The sequence below is a fragment of the Staurois parvus genome, unplaced genomic scaffold, assembly GCF_062004578.1.
Source record: "Staurois parvus isolate SC_StPar_1 unplaced genomic scaffold, SC_StPar_1.0 ptg000009l, whole genome shotgun sequence".
In the NCBI taxonomy this organism is placed as follows: Eukaryota; Metazoa; Chordata; class Amphibia; order Anura; family Ranidae; genus Staurois; species Staurois parvus.
In genome coordinates, this window is record NW_028317805.1 from 5127519 (window position 1) to 5145259 (window position 17741).

Consider the following 17741-nt stretch of genomic DNA (forward strand, 5'->3'; position numbering starts at 1 on the left):
TACATTACCCTAAGGAGTCATTTAAAATCCATTGCAACCTTAAAAACAACCAAAACCACCTTCATTTAGCCCAGTGGCCTCCAAACTGAAACCTGAGGGCCAAATGATGCCCTTTGGTTTCCTTTATCTGGACCTTGGGGTACCATTCATCTCACAGACGCCGACAATTGGATATCATTTTTGCAGCAATACCAATGATCAGGTACTATAACTTCTACTAACAACAACAATGGGGCATTATTACTTCCCCTAATACCAACAATACAGCATAGTTTACTCCCACTGACACCAGGGTATTTTCTGCTCCAACAGTAAATTGGCACTTTGGTTAGAAAGTCTGGATATCCTTGATTTAGAATGTTCTTTCATCCCAATGCAATCCACCAAAATGGCCAGATTTGGACATTTCTAAATTTCACTCATAATGAATATTACCACATTTGTGGATCAATGTGAATGCTCTCTTGAAAGCCTAAACAACCACTCCCAGCCACAGTTTACTGAGAAGATACTACTACTGCAAGCCCAGTTTCATGTTTCAGTTGGTCTGTGACTGCTTAGCATATGACAAGCTTGAAGTGCTTTACTTTATCCGATCAGAAAAATAATTTCAAGACTTTACAATGAATAAATACATGACCTAAAAGGTTTTTTTTATATACCTACCTGGAGCTGTTCTTTAAATTAGGTAGGCAGGGATTTGTCAGAGAAAGTCAATCTGGTGTGGCTACAACAGTGTGCTATAACCAAAGCTTTTAAATAGCAAGTCAAGTGCTTCTCGACATACAGTAATCCTCAGCTCTTGAGCAGCCTATGAATGACAAGCAGAACATTTGTCATTTTGACATTTCCAGCTGTGTTCAAGTAAGTATATAATTTAAACCTGTGTGTTATGGGCCCTCTGTGGGTCCATTCCTGTATATGGTGGATTTTTCATTATGCGCTTCTTCCTTTAAACCAGTGAATAATTTACTTCCATCTATTTGCTGCTCTTTTTATAGCTGGAGTAAAACATTTATAAAGCCATATCAATCCTCAGGTGCGTAATAGCTTAATTGCGCACATTGTAAGACCATTTTATGCCAATCCCTTCATAAGTCAGAGCTAGTTTGCTAAAATATGTATCATAGAAACGCAACGACCGTTATTTGCATTTTTTGCATTGCTTGAATAAAATTTGTGGCTTGGCTTGGCTTGGAGTGGCCATATTATCGTGTTCCATCACTTGATGTGGCAGAATGATTATCATATTTATTATAAATCAATGTACAAGATGTCACTCTATATCTATCTATCTATCTATCTATCTATCTATCTGATCTTCTAATTTTTTTTTTAAATTTCTTTCCCTCTTTCAAATCAAATTGTTCTTTTAAAATAAACCTTATAGTAATAATTAGAATGTGCACGCTCTGTAAATATACCATATTGTCAAATTTTACAATAGCACATATTCAGAAAATGAGGCATTGTGTTTAAAAGGAAGAATAATTAAAGACTGCCAATTAAGCAGTCACTTAAATTTAAATCTGATTTAGGTTAGATTAACATTATGAAATATTAATTATATAGAGTGTGTGTATGTATGTATGTGTGTGTGTGTATATATATATATATATATATATATTTATTCAACAGTTATAGGAGATTATCTGAACCAAATATGTAATAAATACTTAGTTTGGTAATACTTGCAAGCACACAATTAGCACAATGTATGCATGGAAGACATTAGTTGATGAAATGCGTAGGGCAGGGCTTTGCTGTGGCATCACACACACATGCAATGTCTGGACTTGCAGTCAGAGGATGCGGCCGGAAACAGGCTGGTATAAAAATATTGTGTGCTATACAAGTGTCAGTTTGGTACCAAGTTGTGCGAGTGTTTGGAGTATAGTATTATGGAATAAAGGTGTGATGGTTTTACACCATAAGAATTATTTCCTCCTTTAACCTGGTTTGTATGGCTAATTGTTCATTGTGGTAAAGAGCCTATGACAGTTCTGAGGAAAGATCCCCTGTGCCTTTTGTGAGAGTTGGATCCTGCATCCATATGCGCTTTAGCTGGTTGTTTTATATTGACAGTCATTATTTTTGGTGAGTGATCTAGCAGATTTGACGGTGGATAACACACTGAAGGTGGAGCATGTATTAGAGATGGGATCTTTTTACACAGTGACTTTGGAGATTTGAGCATCCTTAGAAGAAATATTTACCGAACTTTTGAAACTATAAGACAGTTTTCTGAGTGATATGACTGATATATTTATATACATTATGAAATGTTTCATTAGCAGGTCATAGTACTGTTTTATTACATTTATTGTATACATGTTGATGGTGTTTTATACCACATAGCTGCTGCACAACTGTTTTCACAACGATTTTCTGTGGTGCAGTTCTAAATAGCCTTCTGTTTGCACAGTAGTAGCCATCATTACAATGCACATTGCTACAATTTTCGCAGTAAGGTGCAAAACAGTTCATTTTAAATGTCACCCAAAATGTATTGTAGTAAAGGGCAAAACACGGCAGCACACCACAACTTATATGCCTGTAATTTTTAGATTACCATTAAAACCAACACCTTCATGCATGGAAATGTTTTTTCTCTTAATGCAATGCATAATGTGAATGGGGGAAAAAAAACAATTGTTGATAATTAAATATATTTTTACATAGCACTAGCATAAGTACCTGAATCTGTCCTAATACACTCCTTTCATTTCTTGCACAGCAGGAAAAAGAATGAGAGTGACTGAGATTCACTTATGTATGTATTTAGCTGTGTCTACTCTTAAAGAGACCCTGTCCCCAACTTAAAAATTGCATTAAAAAGCACAGATAAACTTCAAATGGTTACCTGCAGCATATTCTTTCCATAAACTTTTTTTCTATTAACGTGCAATGTGCCTTTAAACTTGCTAGAAAATTTGACTACTTGAAAAATAAAAATTTTGAGTGAGTGTCACCAAATCCTTAACGCTATACACATCAAAAGGGAAGGAAACAGCGGGATTTTTCAAAGGTGAAACCTCTCAAGGAGTAATACAAACACACATACTGTACATACTGAAACAAATATATAGTTGCGGATCAACACTGATGCAGCACCTCATATGACCCTCCCATAGATGTTCAATACATAGATCACCAACCGCATATACATAAGTACATCTATACGTCATAGTGGTGGTATTGGCATGTAGTAATCATAATGATAAGCAGTTGTGTCGAAAATGGGTATGGCCATAACATTTTGCATTTAGCTTCTTCAGGAAAGGCAATGTGCTATTACCCCCAGTTCACATATATGCGGCCGTGCGGGCCGCGTTTTGCACGGACACAAAAGCCTATTCATTTGAATGGACTCCCATGCCCGTGACACGCAAGGAAGTCCCTGCACTTCTTTGGAAAATGCAGCCTGCACGGGAACCTCGGTTCCCAGTACGGTTCTGTTTTCTAGTGTGGGCAGCGTGCCATTAGAACTAATGGCACCCGCCCGTGGGTCCGCATTTCTCTGTGCGGGTGGTGTAGCTGCACAGATTTTCATGCGGATCCGCAGTGCCACCACCCGCACAGATGTAAACCTAGTGTTAGATTAAATTATTAGCATTACATTCAATATAATAATATGTATAGCCCCCATGGCCATATAAAAATACCAAATCAAAAAACCTAAAACTACTTACATTTAACATTAAAACACAACCAAGAAGGTTTGATGCAATCCATAGAGGGGAGGCACACATGGTCTCCCGTAGTGGAAATGGAATTCTCAAAGGGACCCTGTATTAGATGGAAATTTATGTGAATAAATATGTGCTTTTAACAGATTTTTATATATATATATATATATATATATATATATATATATATATATATATTCTGTTGAAAGCACATATTTGTTCACATACATTTCCATCTAATACAGGATTAGATGGCTTGGTCATGAAGGCTGTAAACCTTACCGGAGCTGAAGTAGATAGATAGATAGATAGATAGATAGATATATACAGTATACTGTTAAAAGCATATATCTATCTATCTCTCTCTCTCTCTCTCTCTGTGTATGTGTATATATATATATATATATATATATATATATATATATATTGACTTCAGCTCCAGAAGGTTTTTACAGCCTTCATGACCAAGCCATTTTTTGCTCTTTGGCACTACGTTACTTTAACTGGTAATTGCACAGTTATGCAACGCTGTAGCCAAAAAAGGAAATCTATATATTTTTTCACTCAAATAGAGCTTTTGTTTGGTAGTATTTAATCACCGCTGTTGTTTTATTTGTTATTATATAAAATAAAAAAGACTGAACATTTTGAAAAAAAGCTGTTTTTTACTTTTTGCTATAAAACATATCCAATAAAACATGTAAAAAAAAAAAATCAAATTTCTTCATACATGTAGGTCGAAATGTATTCTGCTACTTGTCTTTGGTAAAAAAAAAACTCAGTAAGTGTATATTGATTGGGTATAGCCTCTAGCTTGAGGTGATTGTAGCCGTATTAGTGTACTTGCGACAGAAACAATTGAGTACTGTCCATGTTAGTGCAAATAAAAAAAGTATCACGGACAGTACTCAATTGTTATAGTCTCTACAAACATTGATATATATACTGGAAGTTTTATTCATTTTTTTATACTACTTATGGTGGTGATCAGCGACCTATAGTGGTACTGTGATAGTGCAGCAGTCAATCTGACACTAACTGACACTGGGTGAGAACAGACTAGTTTCCACAGACTTCTCCGGTGACACTAATACAGTGATCAGTGATAATACTACACACTGTCCAGGGGCGGACTGACCATTTGAGAACTCGGGCACTGCCAGAGGGCCTGGGGTCAGTAGGGGGCCCCATGAGATGCCCCTGGTACCTTTCATAGGCTTTTTTGGGTGTGGTTTGAGTGTGGGCGAGGACACAGGGGCCCCATGATCCCCTATTGCCCGGGGGCCCCATCAGTTATCAGTCCCCTGACACTGTCCCTTTACTATTAACACTGGCTGGGAAGGGGTTAACATCTTGGGTAAATCAAAGGGATAAAGTGTCTGCCTAACAAGTGTTCATTTGTGTAATATTTTGCCTTTTACAAAAAATCTGTTTCTTCTCCCTTTTTTACAGGGAGAAGAAATAGAGAGGTTATTCCCTCCTGTATAAGAGCCCTGTGTTGATTGTCAACATGGGGATCTGGTTGGGATTGGACATAGCTGGTCAGCCGGTCCTGGCCATGAATCTTTGGCCGGGAGCTACTGACAAACTCCTGCTGTATACAATCACAGCAGGAGTTGGCGTGCAAGGGCACACAAACATGCCCTACACCCAGAAGAGGCCAGGGACATACAGGTATTGTTCCTGTACAGGCCGTACATCCACTGTACATTGCAGGCAGGCGGTCCGCAAGTGTGTATATATATATATATATATATATATGCACTATATTGCCAAAAGTATTGGGCTACCTGCCTTTACATGCACATGAACTTTAATGGCAATCTAGTCTTAGTCCGTAGGATTCAATATTGAGTTGGCCCGCCCTTTGCAGCTATAACAGCTGCAACTCTTCTGGGAAGGCTGTCCACAAGGTTTAGGAGTGTGTCTATGGGAAGGTTTGACAATTCCTCCAGAAGTACATTTGTGAGGTCAGGCACTGATGCCGGACAAGAAGGTCTGGCTCGCAGTCTCCGCTCTAATTCTTGCCAAAGGTTGAGGTCAGGATTCTGTGTAGGCCAGTCAAGTTCCTCCACCCCAAACTCGCTCATCCATGTTTTTATGGACCTGAATATATATATATATATATATATATATATATATATATATATACAGTCAGGTCCATAAATATTGGACATGGACACAATTCTAACATTTTTGGCTCTATACACCACCACATTGGATTTGAAATGAAATGAACAGTATGTGCTTTAACTGCAGACTGTCAGCTTTAATTTTGAGGGTATTTACATCCAAATCAGGTGAACGGTGTAGGAATTACAACAGTTTGCATATGTGCCTCCCACTTGTTAAGGGACCAAAAGTAATGGGACAATTGGCTTCTCAGCTGTTCCATGGCCAGGTGTGTGTTATTCCCTCATTATCCCAATTACAATGAGCAGATAAAAGGTCCAGAGTTCATTTCAAGTGTGCTATTTGCATTTGGAATCTGTTGCTGTCAACTCTCAAGATGAGATCCAAAGAGCTGTCACTATCAGTGAAGCAAGCCATCATTAGCCTGAAAAAACAAAATAAACCCATCAGAGAGATAGCAAAAACATTAGGCGTGGCCAAAACAGCTGTTTGGAACAGAAGAAAAGAAGGAACGCACCGGTGAGCTCAGCAACACCAAAAGACCCGGAAGACCACGGAAAACAACTGTGATGGATGACCGAAGAATTCTTTCCCTGGTGAAGAAAAAACCCTTCACAACAGTTGGCCAGATCAAGAACACTCTCCAGGAGGTAGGTATATGTGTGTCAAAGTCAACAATCAAGAGAAGACTTCACCAGAGTGAATACAGAGGGTTCACCACAAGCTGTAAACCATTGGTGAGCCTCAAAAACAGGAAGGCCAGATTAGAATTTGCCAAACGACATGTAAAAAAGCCTTCACAGTTCTGGAACAACATCCTATGGACAGATGAGACCAAGATCAACTTGTACCAGAGTGATGGGAAGAGAAGAGTATGGAGAAGGAAAGGAACTGCTCATGATCCTAAGCATACCACCTCATCAGTGAAGCATGGTGGTGGTAGTGTCATGGCGTGGGCATGTATGGCTGCCAATGGAACTGCTTCTCTTGTATTTATTGATGATGTGACTGCTGACAAAAGCAGCCGGATGAATTCTGAAGCCAAATGCTTCAGAACTTATTGGACGCTTCACAGTGCAGATGGACAATGACCCAAAGCATACTGCAAAAGCAACCAAAGAGTTTTTTAAGGGAAAGAAGTGGAATGTTGTGCAATGGCCAAGTCCATCACCTGACCTGAATCCGATTGAGCATGCATTTTACTTGCTGAAAACAAAACTGAAGGGAAAATGCCCCAAGAACAAGCAGGAACTGAAGACAGTTGCAGTAGAGGCTTGGCAGAGCATCACCAGGGATGAAACCCAGCGTCTGGTGATGTCTATGCGCTCCAGACTTCAGGCTGTAATTGACTGCAAAGGATTTGCAACCAAGTATTAAAAAGTGAAAGTTTAATTTATGATTATTATTCTGTCCCATTACTTTTGGTCCCTTAACAAGTGGGAGGCACATATGCAAACTGTTGTAATTCCTACACCGTTCACCTGATTTGGATGTAAATACCCTCAAATTAAAGCTGACAGTCTGCAGTTAAAGCACATCTTGTTTGTTTCATTTCAAATCCATTGTGGTGGTGTATAGAGCCAAAAATGTCAGAATTGTGTCGATGTCCCAATATTTATGGACCTGACTGTATATATATATATATATATATATATATATATATATATTCATGTTACTCCTTGAAAGGTTGTAAAAAATTGCATTCTGTTTTCTTTTCTTTTTTTTAATGTATACTTTAAGAAGAGCCACTAGCATGGCTTTTTGCATGGTATAGCCCTCTCTAAAAGGGAGTCTTTTACAGGAAAATAACACACATAAAACATGTCACATTGCACATATCATTTTATGTGAATTTTTTTTTAGATGATTTGTCTAGCAACAAGGTATCTTTAAACTGTTTTCTAGAATGTTTGCTGCTTTGTCTTTGTATCATTTATATAGCTATAGAAAGCTTGGTAAGAAGCCAGTTTAAAAGTTTTTTTGTTTTTTTTTTAAGGATTGAAGATTCTAATACAACTGAGCAAGTCAGCACTGAGGAGGGAAGTGAGCAGCCTCCATCTCTTAAAGCAGTCCCATCTTTAGATGAAAGGATGACATGCTTCAGGAACATGCTTCTGGAAAGAGGGGTAAGAGAACCAGAGATATAATGGTATAAGTTATGACCACACCACAATGGCCATCTTAATGTCTCCTGAATTTCAGATTTAAAGCTGAAATTTAGGCAGATATAAAAGACAGAAAATAATGCAGTTCTGTGATCATTAAAGTGTATGTATAGCCAAACCATTTCTCATTTTGGAGCAGAGAAGACTTTAAACCTCTGCCATTTTATTTTTTCTGTTTGTCTACTATTGGGGAAATTTCTCTTTACTTCTTGTCCCAGAGATGTAACAGGAAGTTAGAAGAAATCTCCCAATGTGATGGGAATTCCCAATGGACACATTAGAAGATTTCCCTTTATCTTTTGTTCTGAGGACAACATTTTAAATTTCACCTCACATTCGGTCTCAGTGCAATGGTCACCAGTACAAAAAGAGGGAGTGTACATGAATTTTTAAATTTTATTTAAACCCTAATAATAAACGTCTATTGTTTGCTCCCCTTTGGTCTGTTTAGTATACAAATGATTATTATATATGTTCAATAAGTGCAAAAAATACCTGTTGAGCCTAAAAGTTCCGAGCTGTGCTGTGTTCTGTCCACACTTCATGTGTCATTTCAAGGAGCTTAATTATCCCTTGCAGTTCCTTTAATGGGGATTAAATAGTTTAGCGAAAAACAACTGGATAGGGCTTACACCACTCAGTCTACAGAAATGCTGTGCGTTGTCAGCCTACAACTTAGACTCTATGCACAGCAGCGTTTTTTTAAGCTCCTACAAGCTATTATTAGCATATTTTTTTCTGCTCCTAGAAGCTGAATAGTGTTATCCTTTGTGTCCATTCACATTTATTTATGCTATTAGCATTTTTTGAGCACCAGTGTCTAGGACCAGAAAAATAATTGTTTTTGTAGAGTTTTTAAACTGTTAAACGCTACTATACCGCTCCTAAAAGCTTTTTTCTTTTCCTCTGCATGTACTATAAAATGCTAATAAAATGCTAATGCTCCTAAACACTACTAAAATGCTATTTCCAGCATTTTTATTCCAGCATTTTTCCCAGCAATTTTTGAACTTAAAAAAAAGTGCTGGTGTGCATGGAGCCTCAAAGCTAAGTGCATTTCTAGCAGATCAATGAGTATTTTCCTGTGCTTGCAGGATCTTTAAAAGGATAAAACATAGCAAAATGTGCATGTATTGCAGAGAGGTACTACATAGGTTGAACTGGTTTACTTTTTTTTATATTTTGCTCTGAAATACACCTTAAGGCTTATTTTTAAATTACATAGCGTTTTTTTTTGTAACAACTGCAAACAAGAGCTAGCCCTGAGGACCTCAGGACACCAAACTGAATGGCTCCCAGGATGAAGTGACCTCCCACTGCGTCAATAAATATGGATGATCCCTTTAAGCTGAAAAAATAAGCATTCAGTGTTGCTTTAAACAGAACAGTTTCAAAAATGGTTCAGAATGCGGTCCTATTGCTTTGTTTTAAAATATTTATGTTCCTGGAACAAAGTCATATAAGAAACTCAAAGGGATCCTCAGCAAGGAATGTTTTAATTAGATAGTTTTCAACTTCATGAAAGTGTTGAAAAATAATAGCAGGATGAAATTTGTACATTCTCATTATGAGAAAAGGGGGGTTTAAGCATTCTAACTGTTGGCAATGCTCCACAGGTGTCTGCATTCTCCACATGGGAAAAAGAGCTTCATAAAATCGTGTTTGATCCTCGGTATCTCTTGCTAAACTCTGAGGAACGGAAACAGGTGTGTTCTTTTTTCATAATACACATATATATATATTTATATGTAATATATTTTTTTTGTATTTAAATATTTCTGCATAGAATATTAAAGTTTACTAGCATTGCATTCTAGATAATGTGCAGCTTTAAAGGGAACTTGTTGTGACAGAAATATGGGTGCTGCCATTGCTTACTCCTGTATGACTCTTCCAATAGATACCAACCTCTGCTCCTTATATTTCTACCTATCAGACTATCAGATAACATTTAAGCAGAGCCATCAATGACTAGGCCCTGGGGAGCGTAATCAGAAAAGAAAAGTTTTGTACCTACTGGAGTGGGAATTTTGAAGGGTCTGCCATTGGTATTTTTTGTAAAGCTGCAGGCTTTCAGTACTAAGACAGCCAGGGACTAGACCACCCATCCCTTCCCCACATTTCTTATAGACTTCACTTCTTACTAAACCCAGCCCATGTACTCAGTTTTTTTTTTTTTTGAGTCCATGATGTGGTGTGCAAAAACAAAACACCAAAGTGAACCAAAAAAGTACATGTGAACACACAAAAGATTGCACTTAGGGTAAGTCATATGATCCCCTCCCAAAGAGGAAGAACCCTTCCCTGACCTGCATGATAGGGCAAAGCACACGTAGGTCCATCTAGCCAAAAGGCATGGCGGGCCCCACTTCCCATGATCAGCTGAAGCCAACCAAAAAGTACTAGGCGAGGGGCTCTCCCCTAGACTTCAGAATGGGCCCAAAAACCCACACCTTACAATGCAACACTATACCATATAGAGTATATATATCTTCACCATGACTGGATTACTGTAAAGTCAACACAAGCCATGGCTTATGGTGGCAGGGCTGTACAGGGAAGCACTCAACCACCCATGTGTGTTGTTACTACCAGTAACACGTTCCTGTGAGCAATACAGGTTCCAGACTGTAGCTTTACATTCTAGTATCACCCAAGGGGCATGAAAGAAAAAGAAGCACCACAACAATAGGTGATACACTATGTATATTTATTTCATCATAAATATTCCAAAGGTAATGCATTTCAGGGGATCTAAGATGTTGGAGAAAATAAAATGGTATTGGGGCAGAATGGGCTTAAATTATAAATGAGCGCTCTGATTCGAGTAGCTTATTCCAACAGTTATAAACCAAGCACAGTTAAAAAACATCAATTTAAACATGTATATAACTTAAAAGAAAACCGTTAGTTTTCCATTAAGTACTTAGTCTGAAGTGCAGGAACCAATCGAAATTCACTCTTCTGAGGTCAAACCAGTACAAAATGGATATTCATTTCATGGTATGATTCACTTTCAGGTCTTTGAGCAGTTTGTAAAGACTCGAATCAAGGAAGAATATAAAGAAAAACGGAGTAAATTAATGCTTGCCAAAGAAGAATTTAAAAAGCTTCTTGAAGAATCCAAGCTGTCTCCAAGGTATTCTAATCAGCACTCAATGAATGGATTGCTTCCCTGACATCTAACTTTACTGTAGTTGTGTTCTGTTACTTTCATGCCATTTTTATTTAACATTTTTTAAAATTATTGCTAGGTAGGGGAATGGTTCCACAATAAAAAAATGTAAAAAGAAAGAAATGGGTAGATAAATGTTGTTATATTGTTCTTTGAGATTTTTGGTTTATTATTATTATTATTATTATTATTATTATTATTATACAGGATTTATATAGCACCAACAGTGCTTTACAACTTAAAGGTATTCCCGAGTGTAGCTCGGGGTAAAGTTTCAACACCACAAGCGGTAACCCCGAGCTACACTCAGGCTTACTATGCAGCGCTGCTCCGGGATCTGTTCTTCACTTACCTTGTCCTGCGCTCCCGCAATGTCCCTCCTGCAGTGTCCCCGGCAATGTCCTCCGGCCGACGCTGTCATCTGGGTTCCGTTTCCCTGCGACGTCTGGACGTACGGAGGATGGAACGGCGGGAAATATAAAAAATGTTAAAAAGTGACGTTCACTAATTACACTAATATCACATAGCAAAACATTACTGTATCAAAGCATTTCACATACATTTTGTCCCAAGTGCTTTGTCCTGCGCCCTGCCTGCATTTTTACTGTTCTTTCTGCCTGGAAACTGAGAAACGTCCATGGCGTCCAAAAAGCGTCCCTTTAGGTCAAAAGCGGTTTTTAGACCAGCTAGAGAACAGCAATAGTGAATCAGAACCACTTGCAGAATTGAGTGATAATGATTCGTGGGGAAATTCGTCATCAGACACTGAAAATGATTTTGCGACTTTGCTCAGTGATGTGCGAACTTGGAGCTATATTTCAAATTTCAGTGTTTTTGGTTTGATTATATTATTATATTAAATTTATTATATTATTATTTTTTATGATTATTTATTAAATTATCATTTATGATTTCGTGTTTCAAATTTTAACTTACCCAGGATGTTTACTAGACTCTTGTTCGGACAGATTTCAGTGAGTTATTCCTAAAAATTAGAGTCCTACAATAAAAAAATACATATTTCCATGCAAAAAAATGTACCGCTTTGAGCACAGAAATACTGACATAATCAGACCGCTAGGGAGGCTACGGGCAGACAGTACAATTACAATAAAAATTAATACAGGAGGATTCAGAGGGTCCTGTTCATTAGAGCTTACAATCTAAGAGGGAGGGTTGAGAGATACAAAAGGTAATAACTGTGGGGTACGGGCTGATGAACAAAATACATGTATAGCTGTTAGGTGGGGGCAGGATAAGTCTCTCTGAAGAGATGAGTTTTCAGGGATCGTCTAAAAGTGGACAGAGATGGAGATAGTCGGACACATTGGGGAAGGGAGTTCCAGAGGATGGGAGCGGCTCTGGAGAAATCCTGGAGGCAAGCATGGTAGCAGGAGGTCTTGTGAGGAATGAAGTGAACGATTTTGTTGGTATTATGAGACCAGGTTAGTGATGTAACTAGGGGCTGAGTTATAGATGGCTTTATAAGTTTTTGTAAGTATATTGAATTGTATTCATTGGGTGAGTGGGAGCAGTGGAGGGACTGGCAAAGAGGGCTGGCAGACACTGAATCGTTAGTAAGGTGGATGAGTCTGACAGCAGCATTCATAACTGGAGGGGGGATAACCTATGCAAAGGTAAGCCAGTGAGGAGGGAGTTGCAGTAGTCAAGGAGGGAGATGACCACAGAGTGAGTTAGAAGCTTTGTGGTGTCATTGGTTAGGAAGGGGGGTATCTTGGAGATGTTGCAGAGTTTGAGGTGGCAAGCTTTGGACAGCGATTGGATGTGGGGCTGAAAGGAGTCCAGGATTACACTTGGCACCCTGGCATGTGAGGAAGGGTTGATTGTTGAGCAGTTGATTTTGACAGAGAAATACATATATAGGAGCTCTTTTACTTGTCAAAAGATTTGTTTTTCAATTCATTCATCCCTGAAATGTACATGTCTGCCACATAGCACAGCCTTGTCTGGCATGGTAGCAGATGTGATTTTTCTTTGCTGTAATTAGACTAGGCAACCCAAAGATCATACCATTTTCTTTCCTTCCACCACGGGTTGGAGGAAATAAAATCGCTCCACTGGTTGCAGGAAATAAAATAAAATGGAAGAATCCCTGCCAAAGCGATATTGTGTTCTGCTGGTGGGGAACCTTCCCTGCCAGCAGAACACAATGATCACTGCTAGTGGCTATAGCCACTGACAGTGATCACATAAAGTAACCCAAAAGGCTGGTTGTACTGAAGTCAACTAGCCTATCCATAGATTGAATGAATCTCAGCTGGTCTTGCTGAACCAAATGAGATCCAATCATCTATGCCCAGCATTACACTCACAGGTCTAGTCCCCCCTATCCACCCCCCGCCTATGACGGGACAAAAAAGAAGAAGCAGCTGACAAATTAACTCATCTCTCTGACACTCTGCTCTCTCCTCCTATCAACACATCCCTTGTTAACACATAAAGAATGCAGCACAACTGACTGGCTCAATCTGCTATGTTTCCCTCTCCCAGTCTTAGTGCTGTTGTACAGGTGATTGCAAGAGGCTCATACCAAATCAAATCCACATAAAAAAAAAAAGATACAATCATACAGCGCTGCATTAATATGTGACTTTTATATCTTCCCGGAGTTCAGCTTTAAAGTAATTGAATACATGACCAGCATAACACATGGATTGCTGCGTTTCCCAGTGGACCTCGTGAGTTGGACTTACTGTGAATTATTTATCCATTTGTTTTTCTTTTTAGAACCACCTTTAAGGAATTTGCCGAGAAATATGGAAGGGACCAACGCTTCCGTGTGGTTCAGAAAAAGAAAGACCAGGAACATTTTTTCAACCAGTTTATAAATGCGCTAAAAAAAAGGGACAAAGAAAATAGACTGCGACTAAGAAAAATGAGATAGAATGCCCGCTATACAACACTGTACACTGCAGACAAAAGGAAAGTATTTTCTTTATCATTCATCAGATGGAGAAAATGTCAAACGGACAGTACATTTCGGGTGACCTAACCTGCCTACTTTATAAAGGGTATCTCTGAAAATAAACAGAAATGAAATTCTACAAGAAATAATGTTTCATATTGAAGCTATTTTTATAACATCATGGTCAGTGTCTCTCTATTTGCCATTATGATGTAAGTTATGTATTTAGTTGCTTTGATTATGCAAATTACTGTTATGATGCACAATGTATAAAGTCAAAATAAAGTGACATACTAAGCCAATACGTTATTCTGTAAGAACGACTTTTTTTTTTGTAAAAGTTAATCCCTTTATTTTTATTATTTTATGTTTATTTTTGTAAAGCACATTCCTGGTTGACACCCATGTAAACTGTATTTCTTGACAGGTAAAATGCTCTATTGATGTTATAATGTCATTGTCTGAGTGATGAAATGATGATTAATCTTGTTGTGAAAGTGTGACTATGTTAAACTTGTCATTAGCACAAAGACGTAGACACAGCTGTCACTCTGTACTTGCTCTGACACACTTAAAACATGTAACTTTTTCATCAAAGTTACCGAGTTCTTTTGTAAAGCCATTCAAATGTAAAGTTACTTTTTTTTATTGTATACCTACAGTATGCATGGGATTTTTCTCATCAACTTTGTATACACAAAATATTTGAACTTTTTTTTTTAAATCAATAAATATTTTAAGAAAAGTCATGTCAAGGCTTCAGAGTTTATTTTATTATAATTATAGTGTATGTTCTTTCATCTTCAGCTTCTGCTCTTAGAATTTATCCTACTCCTGTTATTCCACCATTTTCTGCCCATTTCTCCTCCCACTGTTACCCCTACTGCCCAAACTGCTCCTCCTTCTTCTGCCCCTACTGCTCCTCCCCCCTCTACCCCCTCCACTTCTCTAACTGCTGCTACATCTCCTACAGTCAATACTCTCCTTCCTCTGCTGCTACTCATCCTCCTTCTGCTGCACAAACACTCACTGCCCTCTGCTCTCTCCCCCAAATCTGCTCCTCCTCTTGCTTCCTCTGCTGCTCCTATTTCTGATGCCTCTACTGCTTCTCCTCCCACTGTCTCTCTGCTACTCCCCCAGATTCTGCTCTTCCTCCCACTGCCCCTGTGCTACTCCCCATGATCCTCTTCCTGCTCCCATTGATGCTTTGAAAGATGTTCCAACTACTGCACTCCTGCTTATGCTGCACTTCCACCTAATGTCCTGTGCTCCTCCATTTACTACCCCTGCTGCTCCGCCCCTATTGCACTTTTTCCCCTACTTATCATTCTTACACTTCCCTCACCTTCTTTAAGTGTGGCATCTCTGTTTATTGCACCAATGCTCTTCCTCCCACTGCCTCTGCTGTACCTCCTCCCACTGCCACTTCTGTATCTCCTCCCACTGCCTTTGATGTCCCTCCTCCCACTGCCCCTTCTATACATCCTTCCACAGACTTGGTTGCACCTCCTCCCACTGCCCCTGCTGTACTTCCTCCCACTGCCCCTGCTTTACCTCCTCCCACTGCCCCTGCTGTACCTCCTCCCACTGCCCCTGCTGCACTTCCTCCCACTGCCCCTGCTGCACTTCCTCCCACTGCCCCTGCTGCACTTCCTCCCATTGCCCCTGCTGCACTTCCTCCCATTGCCCTTGCTGCACCACCTCCCACTGCCCCTACTGCACCTTCTCCCACTGCCCCTGCTGCTCCTTTTCTCATTGCTCCTACTGCACCACTTCCCCTGCTGCCCCTCTTCCCATTGCTCCTGCTGCCCCTCTTCCCACTGCCTCTTTTGCACCACCTTCACCTGCCTCTGCTGCACCTTTTCCTACTGCCTCTGCTGCACCTTTTCCCACTGCCCCTATTGCACCTCTTCCACCTGCCCTTGCTGTATCTCCTTACATTTCCCCTCCTCTCCTCCTCTCATGTACTACTGTACCTCCACCTACTGCCCCTTCTATACCTCTTTCCACTGCCCCTGCTGTACCCCCTTAAATTAACCCTGCTGCATCTTATCCCATTGCCCCTGCTGCTCCTCCACCTACTTCCCTTGCTGCCTTCCCTACTCCTGCTGCTCCTCCTCCCGCTGCTACTGATGCTCCTCCATCTTGACAAAAATTAAGCCTCAGGATCCTGTTTTTATGTGCTCTGCCTCTGATATATGTGCAATATATTTTTGAAGTCACCTTTCTGTAGCCTCCACCAACTGCTAGAAGAGCTCAGTTCAGCTCATAACAGAAGGAGTGCACCCAGAAATTCTGAGACCTATTTTATATGGAGTTTTTCTTTAAAAAGGTGGACGTTCTCTTCAAGTGCATTGTAAAGCTGGTGCAATGCCCTGTAAGAATGACTTTGTTATGAAGTGTACAGGATCGGACAACATTTTAGTATTGATTCCTTGTGTATTACATCAATAAATAGCTTAAGAATAACAAATTGCTGCTCAAGCATTAGTTCACTATATTTACAACATCTGTTTTATTAAACATGGATGTTTTTGCCCTCTCAGCCATACTTATCTTGTTAAACATTCTTGGATGAAAAGACTTCTGACGCATAGATAGAAAATGTATAATCTAATCGATAATATATGATCCTTTTCTTAGTGCCTAGATTCAGGGATATAAAAGAAAAGTTGTAGAGCGTACAGTATCTAGTTTGTAGACACAACAAATCAGCAGGCACACTGCTAACCAAGAGACAAATACTGCTTAAAGCTGAGCTCCAGCTTTTCTTCAGTCTTGCACAGTTGTCCAGGCTCCTCTCTTGTACTGAATTGCTTACTCTGAGTTCGCTGCACACTGTGAGCTTCTCACAGTGTGCATTAGATGCTACAGAGCATCAGGTAGAACACGCTTCAGTGACTGTCTGGCATCATCTAGCCTTTTCTCTTTTACTGTCCCTTGTTGGCCCCTTTCATTCATCCCGGAGGATCAACATCACGTGTAGGCATTACCTAGGGTAGTCTACTGTTTTCAAGAAGCTACTGTATATACAGCTTCTTCCATCTGCCGTGATCTGCCTGCATTGCATGAAGAAGCACATACATCCAGTGGTGACATGACCTGTTTTAAAATAAGTTTGCAGTGAAAATGAAAAGGTTTTGTTGGTAAAAGGGGAGACATGAACCAGTGAAGGCAAAATCTAAAATAATTTAAACTTTAGTTTTAACCTGAGGTGGCTAGGTTGGCTATCAAGATTCCCCTGTAAGGCAGAGATTCATGACCTGATTCACTCTTTTCAGACTACACATATGACAATTTTGCTGCTATCAATCAGTTTTTAGCCACAAGTGTTTTCTGGTTTCAAGCAACCAAATATACCTTGCTATAAAGGTATGGAAAGTATAAAGGTATGATACTGAATTTGTCTACACTTCCCACTAACACCACCAACTGTGAAAGGGAGTTCCACATCCTTATCGCTCTAACAGTAAAGAATACTTTACAAATTTTGAGATTGAACCAGTTCTCATCCAACTTCATTGTGTGGCTGCGTGGCCTTAGATGAAATTGGTTCCTCCCAACAGTACAGTCACCATTTAAAGTGTTGTATACAATGATCACATCCTCTCTTAAGTGTCTTCTCCAAGGAGAACAAGTGTAATGTTTGTAGT

General features: G+C 39.4%; 1 protein-coding gene across 1 annotated transcript in view; it reads left to right on the plus strand.

The window, feature by feature from the left end:
* Positions 1 to 14837, plus strand: part of TCERG1L (transcription elongation regulator 1 like) — a 244115-nt gene extending 229278 nt beyond the window's left edge. Inside the window, exons 10-13 of the mRNA XM_089669320.1 lie at positions 7819 to 7948; positions 9604 to 9693; positions 11008 to 11126; positions 13911 to 14837. Coding sequence (XP_089525446.1) covers positions 7819 to 7948; positions 9604 to 9693; positions 11008 to 11126; positions 13911 to 14067 — 496 coding nt within the window. The 3' untranslated portion in view covers positions 14068 to 14837. The remainder of the gene's footprint in view (positions 1 to 7818; positions 7949 to 9603; positions 9694 to 11007; positions 11127 to 13910) is intronic.
* Positions 14838 to 17741: the final 2904 nt, after the last annotated feature.